Source organism: Haliotis asinina, chromosome 9 (genome assembly GCF_037392515.1).
Source record: "Haliotis asinina isolate JCU_RB_2024 chromosome 9, JCU_Hal_asi_v2, whole genome shotgun sequence".
Taxonomy (NCBI): Eukaryota; Metazoa; Mollusca; class Gastropoda; order Lepetellida; family Haliotidae; genus Haliotis; species Haliotis asinina.
In genome coordinates, this window is record NC_090288.1 from 23,782,143 (window position 1) to 23,806,829 (window position 24,687).

General features: G+C 39.3%; 1 protein-coding gene across 1 annotated transcript in view; it reads right to left on the minus strand.

The window, feature by feature from the left end:
- LOC137296913 (ankyrin repeat domain-containing protein 26-like) overlaps positions 1-24,687 on the minus strand; it is a 523,769-nt gene that overhangs the window by 437,563 nt on the left and 61,519 nt on the right. The window contains exons 7-10 of the mRNA XM_067828810.1: positions 20,868-20,992; positions 17,178-17,232; positions 8,626-8,837; positions 2,324-2,417 (exon numbers count right to left, since the gene is read on the minus strand). Of these exons, the coding sequence (XP_067684911.1) occupies positions 2,324-2,417; positions 8,626-8,837; positions 17,178-17,232; positions 20,868-20,992 (486 nt within the window). The remainder of the gene's footprint in view (positions 1-2,323; positions 2,418-8,625; positions 8,838-17,177; positions 17,233-20,867; positions 20,993-24,687) is intronic.

Consider the following 24,687-nt stretch of genomic DNA (forward strand, 5'->3'; position numbering starts at 1 on the left):
AGCTGCCAAGACCTTTTGATAGATATGAAATGGTTTTCGAGTTGTGCTCCGGAAATGAAGCCCACCCAACCATTTGATTAAGACCAAAATGTTCCATGGGAAAAATGAAAAAAATAAAATGCCACAACTCTGCAAATAGCAAAAGGCACAACTATATGTTGAGATTATTATATATATCAAGTTTGGTCTAAAAATATTGAACGGTTTCTCAGCTATGCTCTGGAAAAAAAATGATTACGGATGGATGGACGGACAGACAAGGCCTCGACTATATCCCCTCACATTACATGCCGGAGGGGGGGATAAAAAAAAAAAGCAACATTCTGCGACAGAAAAGTTACAAATTCTGCATGGAATCTGTAAGAAAATGCGTTTTCCACGGACCAGGCGTATTTCTGCATGGAACGGTAAATTCCATTATTATTTTTTCTGGAACCGCAAAATCGCGGAATCCAGGAGGGACTTTAATATCAATCCTTGTATTGTCTAGTCAAGACTTGATCATCAACAGAAGTCAATCATATTGCAAAGTGTGGCATACAGCAACACAGTACTTTACCTCAGTTGAAGTGACATATGGATTCCCTATTGTGGATCAAAGAAAATCTTAGTTAAAAGGTTTTTCCTACCTAGAAAGGGAGAACCGTGAGAACATGGGGACATGAACTGGAAAGGGTGCTCAAGTTGAGTGTTGTGTTAAAAACATGCAGTCGAAATCAGAATTTGGATCCACAGCATACATAGCAATTAAATTCATCATGAAATCAAAACAACCTTGGTCAAAGTGGAATATGGATCCACTGACAAACATGGTTCATAGGATGCAGAATACTCGTAACATAAACAAGAGTCATCAGAAGATGACATATCACCCCAGCTCCAACATATTTGAAAGGACAAATCATCTGAAGGTTACTTGACGTTTTTTTAGACTAAGTCTGAATTGTTTCCATGTAAGTTATGAAAAAATATAAATGCCGTATGTCTGTAAACAGCAAAAGGCACCACTTCAAGATCTCTCAAATACATCTGCCAAGATCTGTTGAAAGATACCAAACAGTTTTTGAGTTGTGCACCTGAAACAAAGCCCACCCCACTATTAGACTAAGACTGAATTGTTTCCATGGAATTCATGAAAAACATAAATGTCATATATCTGCCAAGATCTTTTGAAAGATATGAAATGGTTTTCGAGTTGTGCTCCGGAAACAAAGTCAGCAACGTGTTCACGGAACCAAGAAAATAACACATCATAAAAAAACCTGTAAATAGCAAAAGGCACCACTTTGAGGTCTGCCACAAATATCTACCAAGTAACACTGACAGATATTAAGAAGTTTTCACTGTCACTTTTGACAGTAAGTCTGATACGTTTCCATGGAAATTGAGAAAATAATAAATCACAAAAACCTGTAAGTATCAAAAGGCATCACTTTATGTTCCGATTGATATATCTACCAAGTTTTGCAGAAAAACATTGTATGGTTTTTGAGTTCTGCTCCGGAAACAAAGCCCATGCCTCCATTTTGAGACTATGTCCGAAACGTTTCCATGGAAACCGAGAAAATAATAAATCACAAAAACCTGTATATAGCAAAGGCACCACTTTAGGTTCTGATTGATGTATCTACCAAGTTTTGCAGAAAAATATTGAACGGTTTTTGAGTTCTGCTCATGAAATGAAACCCACTTCTCACTTTTGAGACTGTGTCCAAAACGTTTCCATGGAAACCATGAAAATAATAAATCACAAAAATCTGTATACAGCAAAAGGCATTACTTTAGGTTCTGATTGATGAATCTACTAACTTTTGCAGAAAAATATTGAACGGTTTTTGAGTTGTGCTCCGGAAACGAAGTCCACCCCACCATAAGACTAACACAAAATGTTCCATGGAAAAACAAAAAAAATATAAATGCCAAAAATCTGTAAATAGCAAAAGGCATAACCATATTCTGAGATTATTATATCTATCAAGTTTGGTCTAAAAATATTGAATGGTTTCTGAGTTATGCTCCGGAAACAAAATGATTACAGACGGACGGACAGACAAGGCGTCGACTATATCCCCCTGCATTACATGCCGGGGGCATAAAAATGCCAAAACATTGTAAATAGCAAAAGGCACACTCCCCTCACCTATTACAGGCACTAGACTGAAAGGAAAGACACTCGTCAAGATGAAATCTATCACTGCCGAATTGTCTACACAACCGGCATGCCTGCATTAAAGGGAAAAACTTAATGGACTGGGTCATTGTTAGGTATTTCCAAGCCTTTTGAACATGAAGGAGATGAATTACTGTTCATGATAAAACTAACCTTGCTGCTTCTCCACTGCTATAGGTTTTGTTGGCATGCTGGTTCCAGATATTCCAGAAGGAACATAGGTACCAAGATTTCCTGATGGAGATGTCTGTGGGATAGAAAATCAACTAAAACATTCTGGGGAAAAAGTTTAAATGTTAAGCACCCTGTCTGCTTACTTGTATTACCACAAGGTGCTGGAAACAAGATTGGTAGTTTTTCAATGAACCTTCATTACAAAACTGACAAATAAAACCATTTTTTTCAAAGAAAATTAGTACTATGATGGTGCAGATCACAAGACACGTACTTTTCTGCTTACCAATCTGTCAGAGACGTAGCTATAATTTTCATTAAGCCTTTAATAAACTTTACACTATATAAGGTTAACATCTCATTCACCAGTGCCACCTGTAATCTTTTTAGATAGATGATTTGTTAGTTGTTTTGAATTCAAATTTGGTTACCTGGCTGCCATATTGAATTCCAAATGTCCAGCTAAAGAAATGAGTGAGTGAGTGAGTGAGTGAGTTTAGGTTTACGTCGCACATAGGAATATTCCAGCTATATGGCGACGGTCTGTAAATAATCAAGTCTGGAGCAGACAATCCAGTGATCAACAACATGAGCATTGATCTGAGCAATTGGGAACCGATGACATGTGTCAACCAAGTCAGCTAGTCTGACCACCCGATCCCGTTAGTCGCCTCTTACGACAAGCATAGCCACCTTTTATGGCAAGCATGGGTTGCTGAAGGCCTATTCTACCCTGGGACCTTCATGGGTTGCTAAAGAAATGAACTAATGGGAGTAACACATGAAGTAAGAAGTACATGAAAACAGATGACTAACTAAAGCTTCACATACTGTCCTTTACTTTAGGCAAACGGCAAATATGATGCCAACAAAACAAATATTCTTACATGACCTCTGAGTATGTTTGACTTGGACTGGATAGAAAGGGAATCCTATTTTCAACTGCAACCTCTATTAAGAGGTCTTTACACACACAAAATAAGAGTCACCAGAAGAAGACAAATCCCCCGCCCACCCCATATTTGAAAGGACAACTCATCCGACAGTTACTTGATAATTCTTTCTCATGGAAATCATGAGAAACATAAATGCCATTGTTACGAGCGTGTATTCCTGTATATTTTCTTATTAATTAAGTAATAATTATCATTGGGTCACAAAGTTTGGTGTTTTGAATAGTAAATGTTATGGGTCACATTTCGTTTTAATATCTGGTCTACACTTTTAACATTCTGGCATTCCGGAATTATCTGTTCCTAGTTTTCAATGTTCACTTCAGGGATACTGTTTCGAGACCATTCTACAGTGTTGACGATATTCGTTTGTTCCCTAACTTTCGGGAAATGACTTAATTTACATATAAATAGGCTGGTTGCCATGTGGAGGGGGACCCTCCCACTGACATTCATTCATATTTGCTGGATTTGCTGCCATGCTTGATAATAGAAACCTGTCAACATCAGACCTACATTATCTGCTGTCGCTCCGATCGCTGTGTTTACATTCTGCCATAGTTGATTCTCTCTCACATCAAGACTTTGGTGAGTTTGATATATTGTATTTTTGTGACCCACTGACTTAGATTTTGCCTCTCTTGAATTGTACCTGAAATCTGCATTGTTATATTGATTTGTGACTTTGTATATCTTGCTCTCGTTGTTTAACAATATAGAATTTGAACATATATAGAAAAATTTGAGTTTCAGGAAAATATTTTACACAAATCAATCCTTGCTGAATCCCTACATGTTCAGAATGGTTGCCGATGACAAAGCATTTGAAAAAAGAAACGCTGAAGAAAAGAGTAATGTCCTAAAATGGACCTTCATAAAATGGAGGTACACTATGAAATTGTGTATCAATCTGAGCTGACTTAAAAAGCCACATCAATGGCACTCCACATGCATTACTTTAAGCCACTACAGAAAACAATAGAACGAAAAGACTGTCAAAAGCTCATTGACACATCACCATCAGCTGTTTACAAGAACGGGCATTGGAGCATGAGGTGGCCTGGCACTTCAGTGTGTCCAGACAGTCCATCTCAAACCTATGGACTCAATACAAGAATACTGGGAGTGTTAATGACAGATCCCCGTCAGTTCGACCTAGATTTACCACTGCCTCACATATCTGGCAAGTTTTGCTGACGGATATTTATAAGTTTTTGAGATCTCCGAAGAAAACGAGGCCCATCCCTCCCTTTTGAGACTGATACATCTACCATGTTTGGCTGAAAAATATTGTAACATTCATTACTGATTTTCTTAAGAATCTGCCATGCTGAACGCAACATTTTGGAAATTACAGAAGTTTGTGCAATTATTTCACTCTTGAACGCTAGACAAGTATTCATAATCACTTAAAAGTATCACTGTACCATTGCCATAACTTTTCATAACTTTTATCAGGATGATTCCTGATGAATTGTGTGCTCGGTCGTAATGTGGTAATATTGTCACCTGATTTTCATGACGTGTAATTTCTATTTTTGCTTCAGCACGTTACATTATAAGCTGACATGTTTTCCCTGAGGTTGTATAATGCTGGCAACGCTAAAAGGATCATTATTATGGATGTGTTGTACCTTTTAAGTCCAGTGTTCTTCAGGAATTGTCCCAAACTGTCCATTGCAAATTCGAGAGTTCATGGTTTTGCCGCTCCATTGTGATGCGTTGACACGTCACGCACTTGATCACTACTCATGTTTATTTACCGTATTTAATCACTATTTGGGGGAAAAGTGTTAAGAAATATGTCTTTTCCATATGACAAGCATAACTGTGTTATTCATGCACATGAATAATTGTTATTTAGCTTAATGTCTATGCTACCACAATGGAACTAGTTTCTTGCTCCATGTCCATTGCAATTCTATTGTAATTATGGCAAGTTTGTTAAAATGAAACCAAACTTAATATTTGGTCTTAAATTGGTATAAATTATCCTTGCAAACATTTTATTGCAACAGGACACAGTAAGAGTGTTTCCTGATATTTTTAATGCATTATATTGTACGATCTGATCACTCGTTTGTGACGAGTGACGTTTTGACATGTTACCATGACCTGTCACTAGCGTAAGGGTGTAGGTCTCTTTGACCATTAGTGTCTTGTCCGTTTCTTTTGCATTTACAATTAGATCCTAGTTATGATGAATTCAGTTCTTAAAACCATTTTGGACACTAAATCCATTTCACGAAAACTCTGTGATTTTCTACAAAATAACGGCTACAGAAATGTAACATAAAAAACCCCAGCAATTAAGGTAACATCATAACTTTGACACCAAACAGTCTTGTCTGTTTCTTAACGTTTGCTTCATGAAGTAGTTAACTCCATAATTACTTTCTGTGATAAACAAACTTATATAAATTAATACAGACAGCTTAAGATCATCTGGTTAAATATCTTTTCATGTATTTACCTTACCTATGTGAGGTCACGATTACCATCATGTCATGGCATCGGCTCAGTAAACTTTTTGCTTGTCCGTTTTGTAATGTTACTGTCTATCATAAAACAAATCATACCACAATTTTCCTTGTAAAATTCGGACAAAAGAGACATTGAAAGGACAACCTCATGTACATTTGTATTGTTGTAAATTTGATTTGTTTATTTCCAGTGTAAACAAACCAGTCATCTACATCAAATCTGATTGGCTAATATCTAGTCACATAACATGTCTGGAATCTATATAAGCTTGGCGCGAATTTTGAATGGGGACTTGATCAAACATCCTCGGAGGCACTACTTGGGAAACAGCTGATCTTGTCAACACCTTTAGGCCCAAACACAAAATTCATAGAATATTAAAATGACTAAACAGGAATATGAATATAGATGAAAATTATCATATATACCATCCTCCTTGGGAAATTCAATTGCTAATATTGGATATAATTATTTTATTTGCACTATTGGTACATTGAAGTAAGTTGTTATGCCGATCACTGAGCTTTATTAGGAATCCTGACATGTCATACCTCTGACATCAAGTGCATACATACTGTATGAAAGGACCACTTCTGAATATTCATTAAAAGTTTACATTTGTTGTTAAATCCTGACTTGGTCTCTCATTTAATGACGCCTCAGGCTCGGGGATGTTACAATATTGAATGGTTTTTCAGTTCATGCTCATGAAACAAAGCCCACTCCTCCCCTAAGACTAAGAATTAAACGTTTCATGGAAAAACTGAACATATAAAAATGCCAAGCATCTGTAAACAAGAGTCATCAGAAAATGATATATCCCCTTGGCGCCCATATATCTAATAAGACAAATCATCTGACAGTTACTAGATGACTTTTTAGACTAAGTTTGAATCGTTTCCATGGAAATCATGAAAAATATACATGCCATACATCTGTTAACAGCAAAAGGCACCACTTCAAGATCTGTCTCATATATCTGCCAAGAACTGTTGAAAGATATCAAATGGTTTTCGAGTTGTGCTCCAGAAACGAAGCATATCCCTCCCTTTTGAGACCAGTTTAACTGAGAAAAACAAAAATGCCAAAACTTTGTAAATAGCAAAAGGAACCACTTTGTGGTCTGCCTCACATATTTGCCAAGTTGTCTGAAAGTTTTCGAGTTGTGCTCCAGAAACGAAGCCCATCCCTTCGTTTTAAGACTAAGTCAGAATTGTTTCTGTGGAAACTGGGAAAATGATAAATCACAATGAGTAAATAGCAAAAGGCACCACTTAAGGGTCTGCCTCACATATCTGGTAAGTTTTGATGAAAGATATTGAGAAGTTTTCAAGTTGTGCTCCAGAATCAAAGCCCATCCCTATCTTTTTAGACAAGGCCTGTTTGTCTTCCATGGAAAATGTGAAACTGATAAATTCCAAAAATCTGTAAAGATTAAAAGGCACCACTTAAGCGTCAGCCTCACATATTTGCCAAGTCTTGCAAAGAGACATTAAGAAGTTCTTGATTTCAACTCTGAAAACAAAGCCCATCCCTTCAATTTGAGACAAAGTCCAAATCATTTCAATGGAACCCAGAAAATGATAAATCATAAAAAAATATAAATAGCAAAAAGGCACCACTTTGGGGTCTGCCACATATGTCTGGCAAGTTTTGCTGACAAATACTAGGGACTTTTTGAGATGTCCTCCGGAAAAGAAACTCACCTCTCACTTTTGAGACAAAGTCAGAATTGTTTCCATGGAAAATGAGAAATCATAAAAACCTGTAAAAAGGCACCATTTTAGCTTCTGATTGCTATATCTTCCAAGTTTTGCAGAAAAATAAAGAACATATTTTCAGTTGGCCCCCATCCCTCCATTTTGAGACTACGTCTGACTCAGTCTGAATTGTTTCCATGGAAACCGAGAAAATAATAAATCACAAAAACCTGTACATAGCAAAAGGCACCACATCAGATTCTGATTGATATATCTACCAAGTTTTGCAGAAAAATATTGAATGATTTTTTAGTTCTGCTCCAGAAACAAATCCCACCCCACCATTAGACTAACACCAAAATGTTCCATGGAAAAACAAAAAATACAAAAATGCCAAAAAGGCACAACCATAGGTTGAGATTATTATATATATCAAGTTTGGTCTAAAAATATTGAACGTTTTTTGAGTATTGCTCCGGAAACAAAATGATTACAGATGGACGGACGAGGCGTCAAGTATATTCCCCTGCATTACATGCCGGGGGGATAAAAAGCAAAGGCACAACCATAGGTTCAGTTAAATATAAATACCGATTTTAGTCTAAAAATATTGAACGGTTTAGAGTTATGCTACAGAAACAAAATGATTACAGACAGGCGAATGGACAGACAGACAGACAGACAGACAGTCAAGGCATTGACTATATGCTCCCCCGCATTACATGTCGCCAGGTTAAAAATGATAAATAATAAAATAATTTTATCATTTTGGAATTTGATCTGAATTTTGTTTAAACACTGCATGTGTTGCAAACTAACCATGAGTTAAAACAGTCTTCATCTGTGCAACATTGCCAATTGACTATAATTTCACACAAAAAACATTTCTACAACTTAAGTCATGGTGAATATGATGGGCACTTATTGTCCATTATCTATCAGTTCTATTTGCATTTGGTTTGCACACAGCTTCCATTTGTCCACTGTAATCCTTAATCAGTGTCAACTGACAACATGTTTCTCTTGTTAATTGTCTTCCTTTGTTATTGTCAAGTTACAGGTAGATGTGGAGTTGCTCTGTCCATCAACTGGAATAAATACAGAAATAAATGAAAGTTAGAAATATGATGCTTTCAAATCTTACTATGTCATGTATTTCAGACAGCTCCTCATCCTTCTTGAAGGAGACTCTTGATGCAGTTTTGCGAGGCTCCAGTATTGATGAGTCTTCCTCCCATGATGTATTGGACTGCACTGACTTTGTAGAATCTCGCTTCTGCAAGGATGACTTCCCCAATTCTGATTCACTTTCGTCCTTTTCCTCTACTTCATCAATCCTTGATGCTCTTGAAGAATCTAGGACACACACAGAATTACTCGTTATGTAAGTGAACAAAAGTCATCAGAAGATGACATATCCCCCAGTCCCCACATATTTAAAAGGACAAATCATCTGACAGTTACTTGATATTTTCTTAGATTAAGTTTGAATCGTTTCCATGGAAGTCATGAAAAATATAAATGCTTAATATCTGTAGACAGCAAATGGCACCACTTCAAGATCCATCTCCTATATCTGCCAAGATCTGTTGAAAAGATATGAAATGGTTTTCAAGTTGTGCTCTGGAAAGAAGCCTATCACTCCATTCTGACACCAAGTCAGAATTGTTTCAGTGGAAACTGGGAAAAATAAAAATGCCAAAACAATAAAAATAGCGAAAGGCACCACTTTGTGGTCTGTCTCAAATATCTGCCAAGTTTTACTGTAAGATATTAAATAATTTTCGAGTTGTGCCCTGGAAACAAAGCCACTCCCTCCATTTTGAAAAATAATAAAAATTGTGAAAATGATTAATCACAAAACTCTGTAAATAGCTAAAGGCACTGATTTATGGTCTCCCCTACATATCTGCTAAGTTTATGGGCTGTGCTGCAGAAATGAAGCACATCCCTCCAAGTCAGAAACGTTTCCATTGAAACTGAGAAAATAATATATCACAGAAACCTGTAAATAGCAAAAGGAACAACTTTGGGGTCTGCCACATATATCTTAGAAGTTTTGTTGACAGATATTAGGATCTTTTTGAGATGTGCTCTGGAAACGAAACACACCTCTCACTTTTGAGACAAAGTCCGAATCACTTCCATGGAAACCGAGATACTAAGAAATCACAAAAACCTGTAAATAGCAAAAGGCACTATTTCAGCTTCTGATTGCTATATCTACCAAGTTTTCAGAAAAATAGAGAACAGATATATTGCTATGGAAACGAAGCCCATCACTCCATTTTGATACTAAGTCTGAAATGTTTCCATGGAAACCCCATGGGGGGTGGGGAATAATAATGTGAGGAAATGCCACAATACCACCCCCTAGAATCAACACTGCAGTGAGAAAGAGAATGTTTCAAGCTGGCAGGCACATAATAAACTTGGTCAGGTTGCATATTCTGCATGAGCTCCAAGTTATGTCCTAAACCACTAATTGCAATAGGGCTGAGTTTAGTTAACAGTTAAGAGCAGCTGAAAACTTTCAGGTCATTTCCCCTCCGTCAAAGATAGTGGAGAAAGTTTGAAAATTATTAAAATCTAAAAATTTTAGATATTTACATACTTACCTTACCATAGGACATACGCATATTACCTCAAGCATCGCTTAGAAGAGATCAGACCATCGTTGATACGCCATTCTAGTGAATGGCTACCATATGTATCGACGAGTGTATAGGGTCGGAAGTGATGTGATCTCACTAATTGCACATGCATGAGCAATCCAAAACTTCACCTTTACTGAAAACGAAATGAGTCCAACAAGTCCAGAGTGGGGAGGAAAAAACATCCATCGTTGGGTGGGTGTAACCTCCCTATTGTAAGGTAAGTATGTAAATATCTCAAATATTTAGATTTTAATAAATTTTTAACTTACCTTAACATAGAACTTATGCATAAGAATTCAGAGGTCTAAGCAATGATGAATCAATCTTGTTGGAATAAAGGCAAAACCGAGGAGGCTAGCTGACAACTGGAATGAGAGACAGATAGTAATCCTCAGTGAAAAAAAACAACTCCAAACAAGCAACCATGAAAACATTTCACCAAAACATACACTTCCTTAAGACCCCAAGGTAAGAAATTCATAATTACCAAGTGGGTGGAAGGTCGGGTGAGTTGCTGAGCTACCACCAGAGGTCCGAAGGACTGGAATCCCTCCACATCTTCGACAGCAACATCCCGAAGGTAATGGCTTGCGAAAACTGTGGAAGATCGCCAAAAACATCCTTCCATACTTGCTGGAACAGAACAATTCCTGTGCAAAGCCATGGTGGACGCCAAAGCTCAAATTTCATGTGGGTTGCTGGCGACGGATGCGGTAGGTGTTGAGCATCATAAGCTGCCAGAATAGTGGCCCATAACCACAAGGCTATTGTATTCCTGGAGACCTCTGCTTTTACTGACGCAGAAAAGGAATAAACAGTCTCTTCCGAGTCCATCTTCTACATGCTGACTTGGAAATGTATAGTTTCAATGCCCGCACAGGACAAAGAAGCAGTTCGTCAGAGTCCTGAGGGGCTACAATGGTTGACAACAGGGACAATCTGTCCGGTTGTCCAGGGAGCTGATTCTTTGCGATAAAATCCCATGAGAGCCCTAAGTAAGCCCAACCATGCGGAGTCTGCTCAAACTTGACACTGGTGACATCCAAAGTGTGAATTTCACTGACCCTAGCCGCAGTGGCTAGCACCAACAGTCTTCTTTGAAAGGTTCTCAAAAGAAGCTTGCTCCAAGACTTTATAAGGAGGGCCATGGAGATGGTCTAAAACGATGTTCAAATCCCAGGCAGGAGGACAAAACTTCACTTTTTGATCCTCCAACTTAAAAGCTTTTAACATGGCGAGGAGTTCTGGCACCTTGGAAACTCTGTTGCACTTGACTGCTAAAATGGAGTTCAGTGCTGATAAATACGTCGCCAGAAACTGAGGAGAAGCTGATAACAGATTCTGTGTACAAAATTTCTAAAATGATGTCCACTTGTCGTAAAGAGATGTTGTAGATACCCGGTACGCACGCGCAATGACCTTTGCCACCCGAGTAGAATAACCCTTAGCTGATAGAGCTTTCTGCAAATGGTCCAGACGTGAAGACAAAACCTCGCCGGATTGGGATGGGGAGAGACGGCTGTGTGGATGACGGAGTAACTGCGGCCAATCCGGTAGTGGTAAGGGGTCCCCGTCGGCGAGACGACGCAAGTCGGGGAACCACGTTCTGGCCAGCCACCAGGGCGCTACCAAAAGCAGATGAATCTGCCGGGCCTGTTTGATCTTGGCCACCACCGCTGGTAGCAGTACTGGTGGAGGGAATGCATATGCATCTAGCCCTTCCCATGACATGGCGTCTGTCGCCCAAGCCTGCAGATCCGGTATGGGAGAAACGTACAAGGGAAGTTGATGGTTGAGTTGTGTCGTGAACAGGTCGATGAGAGGCTGACTGTGTTGTTGACACTACAGACGAAACGCCTACGGGTGTAACATCCACTCTGTTGGCGATGGTCTGCCGGGTCTGGAGAGGGTGTCTGCCAGTACGTTTCTGCATCCCGGGATGTGATGAACCTGAACTCGGACATTGTCGTCGTCAAGAATGTTGGCCAGCTGAAACATCTGCTCCAACAACCGTCAAGATCTCGTGGTGCCCTGATGCCGAATCATCCAGACGACCGTGGGTGTTCGCATGTGTTCTGCAAAACTGACATCTAATGCTGAACCACGAGAATGACCACTTGAAACTCCAGGCTGCTGACATGCCACCTGCGTTCGACGTCGGACCACAGCCCTGAGACTGTCTGACTGTTGAGGTGAGCGCCCCAACCTAGAAGGGAAGCGTTGACAAAAACTTCGTGGTCAGATTTCAAGTCTGTCAAGGAGACGCCGACACTAACGTTTGACTCCACCATCAAGTCCACCATCAAAGATACCGATGAAGATGGTCTGGTAGAGGGAACTTGATCCGAAGGTTGTCGGCTTGTATGTACGGAAGGAGAAAGCTCTGCAACAGCCGAAGCATTTGACAACCCCGTAGGGTCAGGTCTTGAGCCAACATGAGAAAGCCTAGCAGGGACTGCCATTCCTTGAGAGACATCGGCTGAGTGAGTCCACGATTGGCCAAGGCAGCTATCTTGTTCCAATGTGCCAGTGGGATTCTGACAAGGTTTGAGTGAGTCAGAAACAGGCCCCCGATGAACGTCAACTCCTGGGATGGCTCCATATGGGACTTCTCTCTGTTGACAATTTACCCCTGTTGTTCGAGGAGACACGTTGCAAATGCCAGCTGTAGCTACTGAGGATCGGCATGATTGAGAAGACAGTCGTCTATGTAAGGATCGAAATCGATATCCCGGAGACGGCAAAAAATGGGTGATTGGCGTTGTGATACGAGTGAATAGCCACGGGGCCATGGAAATGCCAAATGGGAGTACCTTCCACTGGTAGTTATGGTTCTCAAACAAAAACTGCAGGAACTTCCTGTGCGGCTGGTAAATCGGGACATGGAGATAAGCGTCCTTTATGTCTAGACTGGCTAGCCATGACCTGGGCCCGAGCTTGGCCCGTTGTCCCAGAGAGATCATGCGGAAGTGCGGTGGGTCTTGAAGGTATGCCATGTTGAACGTTGCCATGTTGTGTATCATGCACATTTTCCCAGAATCCTTCTTGGGCAAGAGGAAGATGGGTGAGTAGAACCCCGGGGACTGTCTCGCATAGCATTCTTGTCTAATAACGCTTGAATGCTCTCGGTTAGTAGTACACTTTGGGTTGGAGAATACACTGGGGCACGTGACTGGGGCGGCGATGTCAGGGGCGGCGACACGGTAAGAAGGAGCTTGTAACCGGTCCGAAAGATGTTGGTAACATACAGATCTTCTAGAATTGTCCAGTTCTTCCAAAACATCCCTAATCTCCTGTCTACAGGAGTGGGTCGTACCGGGACCTCCCACCCCCCAAGTCGCACTGGACCAAACTTTCAACGTTCAGGGTAGGGGCGCTTGCCTCTATTCCTGCTGGGTGTGGTAGGAGTCTCCAGGGAGTGCACAGGCTCACGATGCTGTCCATCACCGGCGGGCCTACAACGGTCACGTCTCCTGCCAAAGGCTGAACAAATGGGGTCGCGTCAGGGGATATAGCGACCCTTGCCTCTTCCTTGGGATGCCAAAGAGCCATGAAAAGCAGATCCAAGGGCCTCTAAACGTTGATAATGACACGTCCGTGTTAGTCAGTTCAGCCTGTTGTTTATAGACGGCCAGAATCATGTCGTCGAATAGATAGGGGACGAAAAAGGTGCCCTAAACAGCTTACGCTTAAACTCTTCCTGCCAGTTACAAGGTTCAAGGAAACCGGAGCGTCGAACTGCTGTTGTCATCGTAAGAGCCGCTTTCAGGTATGCCAACAAGTCATACAGAACTTTGCCCTGCCATTGAAATAGCATCAACAGGTGATCCCACACGAGAGGCATTGTCTTCCAAAAGATCCCAGGTGGCTGCAAAATCCACATCCAAAGAAGCAATCGCATCCACCACCATCGGATGTGGGGGTATAAGTAGTTTCGGCGAAAACCGTATTGCCTTCTGATCGTCCGTACCAGGAGACGGGGAGGGACAGTCTGGAAGCCTGTCGGTAATCCAGTCATAGACCGCCGACGGAAGTAAATAAGTGCCGCCATCATCTGAGTCAGGAGCATCGTCAATGTAGTCCGGTGAGAAAAACCTTTCCTCCATATCGTCCCAAGAAACCAAGTGACTGTGACGCCGGTGGCCAGCTGTAGACGTAGAAGACCGAGGCTCCGTATCAGCACAGAGACATGCATCAGGGGAGTGCAATTTGAGGCGCCTTGGTGAACAATGAGATGGCAGTGTCCTACAGTGTGAACAGCGTTGGTGTCTAGAATAAGTCGGTGATCTGGAACGTTGATTCCTATCTGGCAGACGACGAGGGGAGAGAGATCGAGAACGGGAGCAATGCCAGCGACCATGGGGGCTTCTGGAACGTCGACGGGATCTAGGAGTATTTGAGGAAGAGCGCCTATCACACCGGGAGTGTTCCGCTTCAACACATTTTTTTTTTTGAGCACGCTCCTCCATAAGCTGCTGATGGAGCATCTCTTCCCGAGAGATAATAGCGGTAGCTTGGGAATACTGTAAGCTGGCAAAGGCGCCGGAATGGGCGTAGGCGCTGATAGGAAGTGGCAGACGAAAGCGATGGCGGCGGAATAAGCGTTGGCATCAGTGCTCGAGCATAGCAGGGTTCTCAGCAACTTTTGTACCTCCGGGCACCAGGCGTCAGGTCCGAATGAGGCAAAGGAAGCGTCGGCGGAGGCACCAACATCGGTGATGGTGATGGTTGGTTATCCAGCATCCATGCAAGCGAAGATCATGAAGCCAACGAAGAAGCAGGGGACGACATTTTCCGTTTTCTCTGAGAGAAACATTTCTTAGTAGCCGACAAGTAGTTCTTGAATTCCTGTACAGTAAGAGATGAGCAATGACGGCAGCGATCATCAAAACCGCAAATAATAACTGCACAGTCCGGACCAGGGGTGGGGATCCTTTGCAGACTTCTGCACCTTACAGAGTATGCAAAATTGTTGAGTCATAATAAAGCTGCAACACACAGAAAAAGCAAACTATAAATGAGGACCATGCTATAAGGAAATGGTTAAAGGTCACATGCAACCAAAAAATCAAACATAATTAAAACACATTTATCACTTATTCATGACGTATAATATACATTGCTTCTTTTAAAAAACAAATAAACAAAATTATAAGCGTACAATCGCGATTCAAAAGTGCAATATTTTGTACTTGGGCTTACTTCCCCCCGAAACGAAGCCCTCGGGAGACCGAACCCAGTCATAGCGGATGGATGTGCACTCAAGTGTAACGACGGCCTCTGATTGGCTGTTTCATTTGCTGATATGCTGAGGGTTCATTGTGTGTACAGAAAGGTGATCTGTTTGATGGGCATTTTAGAAGTATGGTCAGTCACATGAAAGTAAGATTCTTTATGGATAACAACTTCTTTTTGTGTACTTGATGTGTCGTTTCAGTATGGATTCATATACTGTTGTCAAACAAAATCATACACACTAAAAGAAGTCGTTATCCAGAAAGAATGTATATAGAGATGCTGGATTTTGAAAATACATGTTCTCTGAATTTCCGCTCGATCCAATCAAAAATCACATCAGTAAAGATGGTAAACTACTGCGTGGCTGGAATCTGTCATTCGTCCAAGTGCAAAGCAGGACTTGAAACTGACAAGAGTTTGCACCAGTTTCCGTCAGATCCAGTCATCCGAAAAAAAGTGAATGTAGTTTGCTTGCAACCCACAGACATAAAAACATGTCATGTGTATCACACGTGCCTAATTACATAATGTGGCAGAGACGGGGCACGGGTGCACGAGTCATAAATCAACTCATTTTCTTTATGTTGTATAGTCTGATAGGTGTTAAGTTCAAATTGCACGTGGTCAATGATTGAAGCTGTGTACTGCATGTTGTCTTTAGCAGACAGGCAGGCAGACATATAGGTGTGAATAAACCAGACACTGAGCTTTCTCTGTGACAGAGACTGCTTACCACAATCAACAAGTTTTTTTACGGAACGAGTAGATTATTTACTTGTTTGTGTACACAACCAAGATTAGACTACTGCTCACGACCTCAGATGCTGGGCATGCATACTGTTTCAAGCTCCGCGAACCTATTCACTGCGCATGCGTTATGGACGCAGCGCAGCACAGCTGTTGAAACCAGTTTTCCCCCCAGCGCTGGGGGGAATTTAGTGAAACGTTTGAACTCCGATTTCGCGGGCTTTTTTTTCATCGCGTTTTTTTCAACTTTATAGGTTGAATTGGCATTTTTTATGATTTGTTTCGGTAAGTGCATACCGAGAGGTACCAGAATCTGCAAAGTTGTATTTTACGTTGCATGTGACCTTTAACAAAACCCCCTATAGTAGAAAATGCAGCAACACCCCTGTAGAACAAATGAGCACGCCCTAACGATGAGACAACAGAGAGAAATCAACATGGCTGCCCCCACTGAAACATGCAAGGTGTACAAAAAACAGCGATAAAATGGATAACAACCTCAAGTTATATACATGGCACCCACATGTGCGAAGAAAGGAGACAAATAACAAGGGAGAGCTAAAGATAACGATGTGAGTCGAAAACTTGAGGTAGCCAGTTAAGTGAAGTTAAATTACTGCCAACTTCACCAACCTTTGGAAAAACGGTAGAAAAACCATACCAACCAGTGCAAAAACAACTTTAATATCAAACAGTAGCAAATAGCGTAATCAAACGAAAACACGTCTGACGTGTGGGACGCTTGAAGTAAAAGTGAAGTTTTGGATTGCTTGCGCATGCACGATTAGTGAGATCACGTCACTCCCGTATCCCACTCGTTGATATATGATGTAGCCACTCGGTAGAATGGCGTATCAACAACGGTCTGATCTCTTCTAAGCAATGCATAAGGTAACATGCATAAGCCCTATGGTAAGGTAAGTTAAAAATTGACTTTTTAAAACAAATCAAAAGTGATCAAAGAAGGATTAACTAAATGAAATCATCATCCTACGTATTTGGAATCTGTAATTCATATGGTTTAACAATCTACATTAGCATTAAAATCAATTACCTCCATCATCACTGTGAGGGATAAACTTGGTAAGGCTCACTTTTCCTACTGGCATCTGTAACAAAGAGTCAAAAGGCATTAACATTTTTAATCATGAATCATTTTGAATCTAGTATTCGACTGTCGTTATGCCATTGTTAGTGATTTTGTGTTTGAGATAAATAACTGTTTCAGCACAAGAATCTATTTTACAAGCATTCATCTGATCAGATACAAATTTACAAAGGTAAAATTATGAAATGATGCCTCCATAATCAATCTCACCATAAACAACAGAGGCTACAACAGAAAGCACCACAAACAGACAAAAACATAAGAAAACAAAACATATTAGAACACAAGACCAAATGACTGCATAACTCCTTATTCATGGTGATTTGTTCTAAACCCTTTGACTGCACAAAACTATCAAGGAGTCTTGAATAATTTGGCCTTCATCCCAAAGGATGGAGCTTGGCAAGTGATTGCCCTTGCCCTGATTTCCAGATTGCCTGATTGCCATATATCTGTAATCAGCAAAGTCACAGTTTCAAGATCTGTGTCATATATCTGTCAAGATCTGGTGAAAGATATAAAATGGTTTTCGAGTTGTGCCCTGGGAAGGAAGCCCATCCCTTCATTTTGAGACTAAGTACGAAACATTTCACCATGGAAACCAAGAAAATAATAAATCACAAAAACCTGTAAAAACCAAAAGGCACCACTTTGGGATCTGCCACACATATCTACCAAATTGTACTGACAGATATTAAGAATTTGTTTGAGTTCTGCTCCGGAAACGAAAGACACCTCTCACTTTTGAGACTAAGTGTGAAACGTTTCCATGGAAACCGAGAAACTAATAAATCACAAAAAAATGCAAATAGCAAAAGGCACCACTTTAGGTTCCGATTGATATATCTACCAGGTTTTGCAGAAAAACATTGAACAGTTTTTGAGTTCTGCTCCAGAAACGAAGCCCATCCCCCCAATTTGAGACTAAGTCCGAAACGTTTCCATGGAAACCTAGAAATGAAGAAACCACAAAAACCTACACATAGCAAAAGGCACCACTTTGGGGCCTGCCACACATATCTACACATTTTTCTGCAGAAAAATATTGAACGCTTTCTGAGTTCTGCTCTGGAAACAAAGCCCGCCCCACCATTAGACTAACACCAAAATGTTCCACGGAAAAAGAAAAAAAATAAAAATGCCACAACTCTGCAAATAGCAAAAGGCACAACTATAGGTTGAGATTATTATATCTATCAAGTTTGGTCTAAAAATACTGAACAGTTTCTGAGTTATGATCCGAAAGCAAAATGATTATGGACGGACGGACGAGGCATCAACTATACCCCCCGCATTACATGCCAGGGGGATAATAATATACATGCCATATATCTGTAAACAGCAAAGGGCACCTCTTCCAAATCTGTCTCATGTATCTCCCAAGGTCTGTTGAAAGATATCAAATGGTTTTCGAGTTGTGCTCTGGAAAGAAAGCCTATCCCTCCATTTTGAGACTAAGGCCGAAACATGGAAACCAGGAAAAATAAAAATGCAAAAACATTGTAAACAGCAAAAGACACAACTTTGTGGTCTCCCTTATATATCTGCCAAGTTTTGCTGTAAGATATCGAAAAGTTTTCAAGTTGTGTTCCGGAAACGAAGCCCATCACTCCATTTTGAGACTATGTCTGAAACGTTTCCATGGAAACCAAGAAAATCATAAATCACAAAAAACTGTAAATAGCAAAAGGCACCACTTTGGGGTCTGTCACACACATCTGCCAAGTTTTGCAGAAATATATAGAACTTTTCTGAGTTCTGGTCCGGTAACGAAGCCCACCCCACCATTAGACTAACACCAAAATGTCCCATGGATAAAGAATGAAAATAAAAATGCCCAAACTGTGTAAATAGCAAAAGGCACAACTATAGGTTGAGACTATTATATCTATCATTTGGTTTTAAAATATTGAACGGATTCTGAGTTATGCTCCAGAAACAAAATAATTATGGACGGACGGATGGGTGGACAGACGGATGGATGGATGGATGGACAGACAGACGAGGTGTCGACTATATCCCCCCCACATAACATTCCGGGGGGATAAAAAGTCAAGGAAGTGTTAGAGGGACGTAGTCATAAAAAGAAGAAATAAGGCAACAAAGCATTCATAGGAAACATTATTAAATCCCATTTTACATAAACAAACCTCTTCCTTTTCTGGTTCTCTTTCTGTGTCAGATGAATCCTGTTGTTAGCAGCAGTAATGAATAAATGATATTAAATTATTTTAGATGTCTTTTATGTTTCAAGAATTCGAACTGGAAATGTGAAAAGTTCAATAGGTTTTGTTCACATTGGAAATACAAAATACAAGTAAGTGAGCAATAACCCAAAGGACACCAGTTTCACCCAATTCCCGAAAAACATGTTCTTAACAAATGTTAGTTGAAATGATAACTAGCATTTATTCATAACATTATTTCAAAGAGAGAAAGAGGTGGACAAAGTGGTTTTTTACATATTTTCCACAAATGTAATCTTTAACAAGAGTCATCAGAAGATGACATATCCCACCGGCCCCTACACATTTGAAAGGACAAATCATCTGAAGGTTACTTGATGTTTCCTTAGATTAAGTTTCAATTGTTTCCACGGAAATCATGAAAAATATAAATGCCATATATCTGTAAACAGCAAAAGGCACCACTTCAAGATCTGTCTCATATATCTGCCAAGATCTGTTGAAAGATATCAAATGGTTTTCGAGTTGTGCTCCAGAAACGAAGCCTATCCTTCCATTTTGAGACTAAGTCAGAATTGTTTCAATGGAAGCCAGATAAAATAAAAATGCCAAAAACTGTGTAAATAGCAAAAGGCACAACCATAGGTTGAGATTATTATATCTGTCAAGTTTGGTCTAAAAATATTGAATGGTTTCTGAGAAATGCTCCTGAAACAAAATGATTACGGACGGACGGATGGGGGGGGGGGGGGGGGGGGGGATATAAATAGAAATGCCAAAGCTGTATAAATAGCAAAAGGCACAGCCATAGGTTGAGATTATTATATCTGTCAAGTTTGGTCTAAAAATATTGAATGGTTTCTGAAATATGCTCCAGAAACAAAATGATTACAGAGGGACGGATTGGGCGGATGCCGGGGAGGATATAAATAGAAATGCCAAAGCTGTATAAATAGCAAAAGGCACAAATATAGGTTGAGATTATTATATCTGTCAAGTTTGGTCTAAAAATATCGAATGGTTTCTGAGTTATGCTTTGGAAACAAAATGATGATGGACGGACGGACGAGGCATCGACTATTTCCCCACGCATTACATGCCGGGTAGATAAAAGATAACTGCCCTTTTACACTGGCTGTGGGAAGCCTAATTTCTAAAGTATATGCTTGTGATGCCCTTAACCAATGTGTGTGAAATACATTTATATGTCCCCCACCATGATACTGCTGGAATACTGCTAAACTCACTCACCTGTTACAACCTTGTCTGTTTTAGAGTCAGTGGTCTTTAGGGTATTGAAAAGCAAGGAGATGAGCACACTTAAAACTGATATGAAGTAAATTACAACTCATGAAAAAGGTAATGTGTTTTTAGTGGTGGACAACATCATGTGAGAAACAGGTTTTACAATAGTATCTTTCTTGTTCCCTAATCAACATTAACGTAATACCTTGAACTTTTTGTCATCTGCTGCAAGACTGAGGTCAGTATCATCACCCCAAGAATCATCATGTCCCCCTCCTTTTGCTTGCACTTCAGAACCTTTGCTAATTGTCTCTTCACAAGAATCATCACCTGAAAATTATGAGATTGAAAAGAACCATTTGTTGAATTTATTTCAATGTTTGTATAAGAAATCATGTGGGCAAGTAGAAGAATTAAGGAAATAAGAATGGTGCTATCCTTGTGGCCTTCCGAAACTATTTACATGAGAAGTGAGGCCAAATTCTCAATACTCCTCATCACACATTTGAAAGATTGGGTCAGTCAATCTTACATATTGACGTTTTGCTAGGTAATACAATATATCCCCGTTTGTGAAAGAGGGCAATCAACTAATTGAGAAGTTTATTATCAACAAATTTATTCCAAGGTCAAAGTCAGTTAATACATATTCATGCCAAGGTCCAAGTTTGTTTTTTTAAAGTTCTTGCCAAATTTTCTTTAAATGTGGACTGATGCATTGGAGCATTCATGTTTCTTCTGCAAGACAATCGAAAAGGTCTTTTACACGTTATGTTTTTTTAAGTCATGGAGTTGGCTCTCTGTTGTAATCTCTTACAAAGACTGGCTAAAGATTCCCTTTCTCAGGTTAAAGACAAAGTCAAGGTCAGAGAACAAAATAACAAAGTTTATTTTCAGGATAGAGGATAGGTGACCTTTTGTGAATTTTTGAAACACTGAAATGAAAATTATCATGCATGTGCCTTATTTTATGGTTTTTTTAAAACATATATCAAGAAGTATAATTGCGTGGATAACTTTAAGAATACTACCTCAATTACATCCATTATAAATTGCTTTTCCAAATATCACCTTAAAGCCATAGGTTTTGCACAAGCATCAACATAAATTCTATCCTCAGGCTTAATGGATTTTAAAAAAGGTTGAGATCTATCTAATTTTATAATGGTATTCAAACATGAATGTATACCACATCTGCACCATCCATTTATGAAAAAAAGTCCTAAAAATTGTAAATATGCACTAAAACAAAACCTACTTTAGCCCACACACTCATATGCATAAGTCTGAGAATCCGCTGGATGTGTTTACATTTCAGTAGTGTATACGCGATGGCATTGAAAGTGACACGAAGCACAGTATTTTGAAGAAAGTGTTGATGTGGTTATGCACTGCAATCTTACATCTGCACTTCATGTTTTGATGACTATCCAACTATGTAAACAACATGGATGTACATTTCCTGAGAAATTCCATTTGACAAGAAGAAGCGTGTAGATTGTTTACTGTCATTATGCAGACTGTGAACCCCTCCATGCATGGTCATCCCTGTTCATTACATTTTTCGAAGAAGTGAAGACCACAGTGCTGGAGAAGTATGGATACAAATAGGCAAAACTTGATAATCCTCTCAATGCTGTCGGACCCATTCGACAGCAGTGTAGGATAATGATATCTTCAAATGAAACTTGCAATAATTATTCAACGAGGTGGATTTACGTGTCATATGAATTATGTATGGAATGCACTAATTCTCAGCTTTAAAAATATATAATCTTCAATACGTTTATACACCATAAAACGAAGTGCCTGCGAATTAAAAATGTGATAGCCAAATTTCTCAGCATGCAGTTGAAAATAACAGCCATTGTTGAGTTCAAGCACACCACGTCGAGTGGTACCCAGTCTAATATTTTCTTCATAATGAAATATTTTTTGATAGTTTAATCAATATTTTTGTTCTTTGACGAAGAGAAAGCTCATAAGTTTCCCATTTTCTAAAAATTGATAATGTTTGGCTTAAATAATTATAAAAAAAAAACAATCTCAATGTTACATCATCGATTAGACGAACAGGATCGATCATGGCAACACTGTAAACAAACAACTCCACAGGCATCATGATGCCGAAGAAAATGTGCCATCCTTTCGATATATCCAACTATTTTATCTGGAATTAATTACATGGTGTGAATAGGTAAATGTTATTGTCTCTGCACAGAAATTACCATATTTAGCGAGTTTATTTTGATTTTGTTTGATAAACCTTCCAACATTCACAATGTTGACAGTCGTAATTAACCCGATAGGGCGTGGCCAACCTTTTTTTTCTAAGTGACAAGACACGAAGGATGTTTGAAAATACACGTTCATAAGCAGAATCTGAACTCCTATACATTGAAAGAAAACGACTCGATACCTATATGATGCAGATCATGACACAATATCACAATATTTGTAATTGTACCTACCCTTGATGAAACCAGATGCACATTTTCTGAATTGATCAAATTCATGTAAAAACCATACTATACACCAGAATTACCTTTAAATCATCTTCAACTGTTTACTGTTAGTTGTGTTCAATAGCAGTTGTCATTTGTTGCTTGTGTTGTAGTATTTTTCCTCAAGTTAGCTGCCGATGCATTTATCTTTAGTTTAGCAAATATCAATGATTTTTCGTGGTAGATTTTTTTTTTTTCTAAAGAATGTTCTGACACAGGCAGACTTACAAATTGTCAGTGTGTAGTAACAATAACATATTGTTCTGTGTACATCGTCACAAGAAGTTCAATTTTGATGATTGAAGATGTCATGAATGAAATCATTTTTCCTTTAGCAGAAACGAACGAGACTGTAATGTAAATGGATTTCATAAAAATTAATGACTGCTTATAAAACAACGGTCATCATCTCTGTGAAAAGAAAAAAACGTTCACAAACATCAGCCTCAACAACATATGGGCGTGGCATTTGTGTTTCAAAATAACATTCATGCTTTTCTTTTTGTGACGATGTAGTGTAGTAGCAACTGCAGTATACATGTTTTATAAGCTAAAATATATTTTGAGTTATAGTTTCACATGAAATCGGGGATGATTTGATAAATATTGCGTTCATATTACATGAATGCAAAAATTATACATCTCACTTCAGAACAAGTTGAATTACATTCATAATTTTATACCATAACTTAACGTTCTTGCTGAATACTTATGATAGATTTGTTAATGCTGCAAGTTTTATAGCTGTTTACAACTTTAAAATCTTTTCATATTCCCTACAAATCCCTACAAAGTTCTTAAGCCCATTCTTAACACACTGGCTACAATCAAAGTTAAGAATTCCTAGAGCTACGAACGTTTCGAGGATAAGGGCCCAGAATTAAGGATTAATAATAACATACGATTATAGTATAACATACAGTATAAGAACAAGCCACTACAAATCCATAGAAGCCATGTGTTCTGAATGGCAAGTGTCAAAAAACAGTGATGAATCTATAATGTTTATCACAAACACTATCACTACAACAGAACAACAAAACACGAAAAAGAAGGGTAATACCTACATTCTCTGAAGGTCAAAGGAAAATACCCTAAAGTCAGTTTATTATTAAAAAACACAAATTAATAGGATACAAAACAGTTGATGTGGCAAACCACACGTCTTGTGTGGCATGTGTAAAACTAAATGTACGGCATAAAACTAAACACACTCACACTTCTTAGGTGGCTTTCTGGTGATGCATGCACAGACAGATGTTTACCCAAGACCAGCAAGTGATCAAAGTGCTTTTCAACATCAATTGTCTGGCCCAGCCAACAATAAGTGGAGGAGTGGAGCAAGTAAGAAGAAGTGCAGGATTTGTTACAAATTACGTCTAATGTATCTATAACAGTTTCAAATTTTAAAGCCATCAAAAATGGATTCAGTATCATCTGCATATTGTGTAATTAAGCACGCACACGCATGTAAACAAGAGCAGACAAGAGTCATCAGAAGATGACATATCCCCCCAACCC